At 38.7% G+C, this 10190-nt stretch overlaps 1 protein-coding gene across 1 annotated transcript; it reads right to left on the bottom strand.

The window, feature by feature from the left end:
- Positions 1-227: 227 nt before the first annotated feature.
- LOC124534439 lies at positions 228-10183 on the bottom strand. Its single transcript, XM_047110317.1, has 11 exons — positions 10040-10183; positions 9583-9650; positions 8728-8837; positions 7992-8222; positions 6705-6819; positions 6536-6596; positions 6070-6193; positions 1979-2114; positions 1504-1650; positions 859-995; positions 228-511 (listed from the first exon to the last, which is right to left on the bottom strand). The coding sequence occupies exons 1-11, from the start codon at positions 10131-10133 to the stop codon at positions 322-324; spliced, it is 1413 nt and encodes a 470-aa protein (XP_046966273.1). The 5' UTR covers positions 10134-10183; the 3' UTR covers positions 228-321.
- Between the last annotated feature and the right edge of the window lie 7 nt (positions 10184-10190).

Raw genomic sequence — 10190 nt, 5'->3', positions numbered from 1 at the left:
GTGTCACTTTCGTTAACAAAAGCTATCCGTCCCATTTTCAACCGGGGAAAATAACTAATTCAAATTTAATTTGCATAATAACATCAAAGAATAGTCATTGAAAAGTCGTGCCATCAAAAATCACCTCCCCATACATTATTAATCTATGTTATATGAGTTTTGGTTGTGCGTTTGAGTTACTGAGTTATTTATTTTTGGTAACTAATAATTAAATATCCATAAACATTTAAAATAATTTATTTTTAATCATTAATAATAGGCACTGTATAGGATTAAACAACTTTCAGCTAATGATAAAAATAGGTATAAAATCACCCATTGTTAATGACAATGCACATTAACATTGGATAATTTTTGGTCGGTCGAATTTCTGAACTTAACGTACATATCTAGCAGATGCTGTTCTAGAACGCTAGGTACTTTGTTTATTAAGTAGCCATTCATGAATGCATTCGCCCCAAATCGGTCGTGTAAATGAGTTTTCCGCTCAATCACCGAACCTTCCACTGTTCTGAAAACAAATATATTGGTGTAAAAAAAAAGTGCCCATATTCCCTTTATGAAGTAAGAAGAATCCTGTAAATTTCTCTTTGGTGGACTAAGACCTCTTTTTCATTTAAAGAGAAGATCGTAGCTTATATCACCATGTTGCTCAAATTATTTACACTGCTTACAGGTTTTTTCTCCATGTTTTACTTCACTGATGAGCTTTCGATGTCTTGGAAACACACGTTGAGCACATAACAATATATCTTCAAGGTCTATTTAAATTATTAATCATTTCGGTCAAGATAAAGTTGTTTGTGAAAGGAAATTTGAAATCATTGAGAATCATTTAAAATATTTCTTATACTTTACCTCCAGTTCATAAAATTAAAAGTTGGCTCGTACTTAGTCAGATCGATTTGGAAATTAACTGTGGCATCTTTAATTTCAGCGAAAAATTCGTGGTCCAATTTTGAATTATGATTATTGTATAACATGTGTCCGTTAACCTGACAACGATACAAAATTATAAAGCAAATACATAGAAATAAACATTTTTGTCGAAGTAGAATATTATGACAGCCAGCAAAACCTCTTCCCATTAGTAAAGCTGGTATTCCTCTATTTAGCGTGGACAGGTGGATCGGCAACTGGTCAAAACTGAGATGTTATGTCCCATGTGCCCGTAGGGCTGCTCACCACAATACTAACTACACGTCCTTGGTGGTAGAATAAACGATTAGCGGGTGCCCTAATTGAAAGACAGTAATCCAGCAGAAAGACCTGAAAGGAGGGAAGTCGGCCCTTCAAATACAAAATCCCCTCTCCATTTTAAACATTGGGGCACTCTATACTTCAGGTAAAAAAGCTGTTATCAAGAGACTAACACTATCGAACTCATCAACATATAAAATTAGATTTATAACAGTGTATATGGACGAAAATGAGCACTTATCTTAGTGCACTTATTTTAGTCTACCTTTCTGGTATAAGTATGAAAGATACTTGTGAACATACCATTATTGAATGAAATCGAATGGCCTCAGCTATCATTGGTGTCTGAAACTTGAATGGACCACCGGACTGTGCTGAATACAGAGTATCCAAGCCGCTTAGTGTGACATCATTTACTGAGATACTTTGCTCGCAGATTCCATCTGGACACTGAAATTTGAATGAAAGAGCTAACAGCTGCGTTCAGTATAAAGTACACTTATAGTTAACAAAGGTTTAGAAATTAGCAAAAGCACAACAAAATTTGTTTAAACTAAGACAAAAAAAAACGGTGCAAAGGTGATTTTGTCTTTTCTAGTCAGATATTGTAGTAGAAGTATTGTTATATATGTACAATACTTCTACTACAATATCTGTATATTGTGTATATATATATATTATTAGGTTGCTTGTAGCATTTGGTAAATATTTTTGTAATGCAACTATGGTATGTCATTATTACCTTACATTACTTTACAATTATTAGTTATTGCATTACCTTGTAATTATACGAGACCTCAAATGGCTCCATTTCTATCGATTCTTCTTGATATGTTAAAGTCACATTATTGATATTGCTGACAAATCTCGTTGTATTTTTTGTCGTCTCCTTAAATATACTATTCTGGTATTCACTGTGTGTGAAATCAAAAGCAATTAATTATTTAACACAGACACTAAATTAAAGCAATACAAATTTTGCCGAGATTAGTCTAATAGTAGCCTATTAGCTTTCCAATCCAATCCAATCCATCAGCCCATTTCCGTCCACTGCTGGACATAGGCCTCTCCAATTGCACGCCACTTAGATCGTTTTTGGGCTACTCGCATCCAGCTCCTGCCAGCCGTCTTGCGTAAGTCGTCACTCCACCGTGCCCGAGAACGTCCTACACTACGTTTTCCGAGACGCGGTCTCCACTCTAGAACACGTTTCCCCCAACGGTTATCGGTTCTGCGGCAAATATAGCCAGCCCACTGCCACTTCAGCTTACTAATCCGGTGGGCTATGTCGATGACTTTGGTTCTCTGGCGGATCGCCTCATTTCTGATGCGATCCCACAGAGAAACGCCGAGCATTGCCCTTTCCATAGCACGCTGAGCGACTTTAAACTGGTGGACCAGCCTTGCCGTGAGTGTCCACGTTTCGGCTCCGTATGTCATGACGGGTAGGACGCACTGGTTGAAGACTTTCGTCTTAAGGCACTGTGGGATCGACGATGTAAAGATTCGACGTAATTTTCCAAACGCTGCCTAACCTAGCTGAATTCTTCTATTCACCTCGTCCTCAAGGTTGTTTCTACCAAATCGCAAAGTCTGCCCAAGGTAGACATATTTTTGAACAACTTCGAGGACGGTACCGTGTATCGCAATCATGAACATGACCTTGGTTTTATCCAAGTTCATCCGTAGGCCGATACGCATAGAAGAATCAGCCAGATCGTTCAGCATTTGTTGTAGGTCCTGCAGCGTTTCTGCCACGATGACGATGTCATCTGCGAATCTCAAGTGAGAGATGTATTCGCCTTTGATTTTGATGCCACGTCCTTTCCAGTTCAGCGTCTTGAACATATCCTCCATTGCATTAGTGAACAATTTGGGGGAAATAACGTCCCCTTGTCTCACTCCTCGATGCAATGGTATGGGATTTGTTTGCTGATTCTGTACTCGGACGGACGGACATGGTGGCGGCTTCGTAGAGACATCTCATCACTTGGATATATCGCCAATCAACTTGGCAACGCTGCAGGGACTCCAGAACAGCCCAGTTTTCAACCGAGTCAAAGGCCTTCTCATAGTCCACGAATGCAAGACACAGGGGCCGATTATACTCTTGGGACTTCTGTATAATCTGCCGCACTGTGTGGATGTGGTCTATGGTGGCGTATCCGGTCCGAGACCCGGCCTGTTTTGGGGGTTGGAATTCGTCAAATCTTCGCGCAAGACGGTTCGTGATCACTCTTGAAAACAGCTTATAGACGTGACTCAGTAGGGATATGGGACGATAGTTCTTCAGCAGGGTTTTGTCTCACTTTTTGAAGAACAGGACGACCACACTCCTACTCCACGCCTCCGGAGTTCTCCCTTCGAAGAGGACAGAGTTAAAAAGCTTTTGGAGTTCCTTGAGTACCGGATTACCTCCTGCTTTTAATAACTCTATAGTAATACCGTCCTCTCCAGGGGCTTTTCCATTTTTAAGCTGTTTAAGAGCAATCTCGATTTCGCCGACACTGACTTCAGGCAGGTCTTCTGAGAAATGGCGTGTTAATGTAGCTCTAGAATCCTCATTTTCGGGATCAGGTCGAGGTGCATGCGATGCGTATAATTGGCCGTAGAAGTCCTCTACTTCCGAAAGAACTGCCGGCTTGGAAGAAATGACTTCTCCACTTGATGTGGTCAACTTCGTCAGGTGGCTCCTTCCAGGAGATTGTACGAACACCTTAGACCCCCGATTCTGCTCGATTGCTCTTTCAATCGTAAGAGTATTGGAGCACCGGAGGTCGTGTCGTACGCGCTTGCTGATCTCTCGGTTTAGTTGCCGCTTCTCTGACGAAGTGACAGGTGGGTTTTCACGTCGTCGTCACGTCGTTTCTTCATTAGCCCTAAAGTCTCTTCTGAAAGTTTGGACTTCCTGCCCTTACGCTGCATGCCACAAAATCTTGTACCTTCTTCCCTGAGAATTCGAACTACATTTTCTAGGGTCTGGTTTACGTCTGTTGTGATTTTCACGGCAGCGAATCGGTTCTCCAGGTTTGACTGGAACGTTTCAGATCCCGCAATGGGTTGGAGCAGCTTTGGTCGGAGCGTGGACTTCATCAGACGGACGCGCTCGGCCCTAAAATCGATATTCAGAGAGCCTCGGACAAGTCGGTGATCACTACCGGTATTGAACCTGTTGATCACAGAGACGTCTCTGAATATGTGCCTCTTGTCTGTCATGATGAAGTCTATCTCATTTTTGGTCATAGTGTCGGGGCTTTGCCACGTCCACTTCCTTTGGGGCTGTTTCTTGAAGAAGGAGTTCATCAAGAAGAACCCCTCCCGTTCGAGGAAGTTGACAAGCATTTGCCCCCTATGATTCCTACTTCTAAATCCATGGGGTCCTACTACCGATTCGCTGCAATTCTGTACTCCCAATTTAGCGTTAAAGTCCCCCATGACAACATTGTAGGGGTTTTTCGTGGTGAAGTGGAGGGCCCTCGATATATCATCGAAGAATTCTTCCACTTCATCGTCCGAGTGTGTCGAGGTCGGTGCGTACGCTTGCACTACCTTGAGGCTGTACCTCTCGGTGAGCTTTATTATGAGGTACGCAACCCTGTTCGACACACTGGAGATTTCCACGACGTTGTCAGCTAGGGACTTATTTACCAGAAACCCAACGCCACCTTGGGATTGTTGGTCTCCCTCTCGGAAGTACATTAGGTGGCCCGAATCGAGGGTTACGGTGTCCTCTCCCTCTCTCCGGACTTCACATAGCCCTAATATGTGCCACCTAATTTTCCCAAGTTCTACCTCAAGTTGCGCTAGATGCGAGTCAAGCCGTAGCGTGCGTCCGTTGTACGTCGCAAGGGTCAGTCGTTTGTGGTGGCCTCCCGTAGCCCAGTGATTCTTAGCACCCCTCGTCCCGCCGTTACCATCATCGCCACCATGACGAGGAATAGCGGGGCTGCCGGGAACTGGGGGCCGTGGCTTGTGTGAGTGCTGCATTTAGAGGATATTGCCCATAATCGCCACGCTGGGCAGGCGTGTTGGCGATCGCAGAACGTAGCTACTCGCACCGGTGATGCTGCTGCCCATCATCGGCCTGTGGTATTTAGCTACGTTTATTTTGATGGTTATACCGCCATCATTCGGTCGCCAGAGCCTCGTTTGCTAGTTGGCAGGATGGATGTGAGGTTGGCTTAGGGCGCTAAGACGTAATTTGCGCCCCCTTACATCCCATATTAGCTAATCACAGAAAAAAAAATCTAGTATGAGAAAAATTCATATGTTAGAGAAGATCAAATGAAGACTTTGACAACACTAAAGATTAAAAAGCACGAAAAATGTATTAATATTTATTTTGTTCGAGTTAAGCTAAAATATGACGTTAGGTTTTAGTCCCTTATCCTAATTGTGTCCAGTAATAATTAACCCATACGATCTTTAAATATAGATTATTCTATAGACTTCAGATGGCTAGACAAACTGGTTTTAAATACATTTTTATTTTGAACCACGGCTGTGGCAAGGGCCGAAAATAAAGCAGACTCCGGCTACGTTCAAAAATAAACCGTGGAACACCAGTTAAAATACAACAGATCAATTATCTTTGAATTTATAATCTAGTTATACCACTACAGACACTAAAAGTTAACAAACAAGATGAGATGTTTACTTCTATTGATAGAATATATAAGTTATGAAAGAGGAAACAGTGCTTTCAATATTATACAATATTAAAAACCCACTAATGTAGACACAACCTTAAAATTTCAAGGCTGATTTTTGGGTATTTCGAATTAAAAAAAATACAATTCGAAGTCTTTTTTTTAAATATTTTGTTCCTGATAATAATTCATAGTTAGCAAAGCATACGTAAATATTTACCGAAATTTGGCTAAGTGATCACCAAATATGAGCGATGTATTGATATAAGTAAACACGGCCGCTTGCAGTTTCGGCATCAGCTCTGAGCGTATCGGCTTCGTCAGCATAAACTCGACCGCTTTACCTTTAAAATTAATAAAGCATAAAGTTTTTAAATTAACATGGTTATTTTTATTATTAAAGTTATTCATTTCGGGATATTTACCTCTTTTTATTATTGTTTTACGTAGCAAGCATACGAGAAAGTAGGTAGGTAGTAGAGGTAGTAGAAAGTACACTTCTAACATTATCAACATCGACCCGCAAACTTCAGCCTCGTGAACAACACATTCGTAGATAATGTCGAAATATAGAGATATATCCACCGAACAAAAATAAAGAACATGGTAAATATCCCGAAATGAATAACTTTAATAAAGCATAACGTGTCCGGGTGTCCATATTACATTAAGTCAAAATTTATTACCTTGCTTTTTCGAAAAATATGGCGCTATAACTGGAGCTATTCCTTGATAACGCGAAGATATCTGTTAATAGTACACGATATTCTATAATAACCAGTTACTAGAAATGCTATTTTGTAAAATAACCGAATGAATGAATGAAAGTATTAGTCAATCAAAAAAACGTTTTACCTCAACGCTAAATGTGCAGTCTTTCACTCGGAAGGTATCATGCCCTAAGTTAATCGACTGGCCGCTCATTTTTGCCAATGTAAAGCCAGTCAATTTACAACCATCTGCAACGATTCTAAAATAATATAACAAATAAAATATATAAATACTCTACTACTGGTTGCTGAATACTAATTATATTTTTAACAGGTCGTCTGGTAGATAGCTATCAAGGTTCTAAACTTATAGAGATTTTGATATGAATAACTATGAGAAAAAGGGTGACGCATTCTCTACTGACTACGTATGAGGGCTTACTTGACCGGACCTTTTTAGTATGTCCATACATCAACAAGCGGCTATTATTGAAAAAGAAAGATATACCAAGATCTCTTCTGTCAAAATCGTCAAAGTCTTCTTTTTTCGTCAATTTGCCTAAGTAAATAGACCTAGAAAACTGCTGAATTTTGTTACCAGTTTATTAAACATCAGAGCTCTAATAGAATGTAGTGTAAACAAAAATGCTCATTTAATATTTTTCCGGTGACGGTTCTCCTAGTATTTTAGACTAAATTTTCTGTTCAGGCCTTTAAATTTTTTATGTACTTGGATAATATTCTCAAAGAAGATATAAACCGGCTACCGAGTTATGAAGAGGGGAGGCGAGCACAGGGTTCTCTCAGTGTGGACTAAGATGGTAGCACACATGTTCGCCAGCTACTCTAATGGGGTAAAGGTGTTCGATGCTTTTTGCCAGTGATTTTACCATATGTAAAAGAGCGTTGTGGATAATGTTTATGAAGTAGCGTTGTCACTTTGCAATGAGAATAAGTAAAAGTAATATCGATTTTGAATGAAGCAGTTACATTTATGCAGAGCTGAAGCCGTGTTTGTAACTGCAACAGTCCTTGACTTCTACGCCATTGTCAGAAAATGGAGGTTTCGATAATGCAAAGATCTCATTGCTTATTCTATTGTTAAGAATTATGGTAAACTTTTCGAATAGTTACTTTTTTGTTTTATTTTATCGCTTTATGTAATTTATTTACATTTTTTTAACTATATGTTCGACTGTGTTGGTTGTCATGTTTTAGGCAAAAAAGTAGCCTATCCTTTCTTGGAGTATCTTACATATACATATATATATTTTGGGGGATAAAATAAGGGATTATGGTAGCTCCAATCTTTAATTTCATTTTAATCAGTCTAAAATTTAAGAAGATTCATACAAACTTTCATCTCGTGCTTTATCCCCTTAGGGATGGAATTAATCAAAATCCTATATATAATATATAATTGCAAACTTACGCTAACATTCCAGTATTACCAACTTGCTCGTAAGTGAATGGTGATTTTTCATATGGATTTTCAGGCTCGCTATTTAAAATATCAGACTCATTCCTAAACACCACGAATGAGGAGGTCACTATCATTTGGCTCAGACCAGCCTCCAGCTTCAGGACATTGGAAGCGAGCGCGAATGTCACCTCCGGCATGTCGAGATGAGGTATGCTCGAGAGGGACATATCATATAAAAGCCTACAATAGACGAACAAAATTTAAACACCATTATTTAAAAAAATAAGAATATTGATTGAAACCGAACATATTTTGAGTTTTCGTTTGATTAATTATAAAATAAAAAAGATGGAAATAAGTAAAAGTAAATCAACAGCTAGAAAATGTCTCATTGTTGGACAAAGGCCTCTATTTTGAGAATAATATTTGGAGCTCAAAGCATTGCTCCAATGCTGATTGTTAGTTTGTTAGATTTTGATTTAACATATATAGGTTTTTTGAGTTTTTTTTTTTTTGTTTATATAATAAATGTAATGTAATATGTAAACTAGAGCGAAAAATAATGTAGGTCAAATAGATAACAGATATGATGTAAATAGGTGCTTTCCCTAGAAACAAATGAAATAAAATACAATAAGAATGCACTCACACAAACATAGCGCACGTATGAATTTATGCCTTTGTTGTATGCCATCCTCAATTTGTTAGTAAAAATTTCATTGACAGTCATATAAAATCCACTTACACATCAACGACATTGTCGTTTAAAAATAATCCTTTAGACAAACGAAGCGAATCCGCCGCTCGCCTCACATATACGTTCATCCCTCTGTACCCATATGTATCCTTTAATGCCTGAAATTCAAACAATATTGTGTAAACAAGAGTTCTTCGTACAAGTTTGCTCACTATTTTCGATTGACTCATATCTTAAACTAGCGACCTGCCCCGACTTCATACGGGTACGAAAATTTATACCAAAATATACTTTAGAATTTGTTATTCACAACATCTTCTAAAATTTACAGTGTCTCTTTACTAAATTGTCCATGTATTATTATATACAAAAACCTTCTTCTCGAATCACTCTATCTATCAAAAAAACCGCATCAAAATCCGATCCGTATTTTAAAGATCTAAGCATACATAGGAACAGACGGTAGTAAGTGACTTTGTTTTATACTATATAATGATTGACAGTCAATAACGTGTCTCTAGGACGTCCTCAGGCACGGTGGAGTGACGATTTACGCAAGGCGGCAGGCAGGAGCTGGATGCGAGTAGCCGGAGAAAGACCACATTGGCGTGCACTTGGAGAGGCCTATGTTCAGCAGTGGACGGGTACGGGCTGATGATGATGATGATGATGATGAACATGACTCTACGATAATAGTGTATCTGTACTTGATATTGAGTTATTGTCGACCTCGGGCCCGGTTTCTGCTTACCCTTCTGGATCAGTAACCTTAGCTTTTCCGAGCCCAAATTGCCATAACACCAGTTACTCGTATTTAGATTTTTGAATCAGCGTATGATGTGTTACTTAAAAATTAATTAATGCCAAGTACATGTTTGTGTTGTGTTATTGTCATTAACTTACCGATACGATTGCGTTTTCGAACGATTTCCTGCTTTCCTGCCATTGTTTTTGAAAAGCCCTAAGTACATCTACAAGTAAAATCAATATAGTGCAAATATGTAATCATACTATTCTATACACATTAAATATGTAATCATATTACTAGATATGAGGAAAGAATAGCTCCCGTTGGTCACACAACTGTACTGTCAGACAGCATTTGCCCATGATGTGGAAGAAACGTCACGTTACATGTAAATGATTCCATCATCATTACCAGTTCTAGATCAGAGTCTCGTGTCACACATATTCCTCACTTGAGGAGAACCGCGTGAAAACGTTTTAAAAACGAGACTAAAATTTGTGTTTAAGAAAGATATAAACTCAACTTTTTTTTAAATATGCTCTTTATTTAGTTATTCTTTAAATCATTATTGTACCCAAATTTTTCTTAAAAGTATTTGGGATCTTTTCTTACCACTTGAAAAATACTGCTGAACTTTTCCATCCAATGTTGCTGATTCCACGCTTAATATACATGTTAAATACCAAAAAAATAATATTTTGCACATTTATGTTTATAATCAGTAGAGAAAGTCGAAAACGAGATTACTTTATATCCTTAACGT

Source organism: Vanessa cardui, chromosome 12, assembly GCF_905220365.1.
Source record: "Vanessa cardui chromosome 12, ilVanCard2.1, whole genome shotgun sequence".
Taxonomy (NCBI): domain Eukaryota; kingdom Metazoa; phylum Arthropoda; class Insecta; order Lepidoptera; family Nymphalidae; genus Vanessa; species Vanessa cardui.
This window is presented reverse-complemented; position numbering and strand designations above follow the sequence as displayed.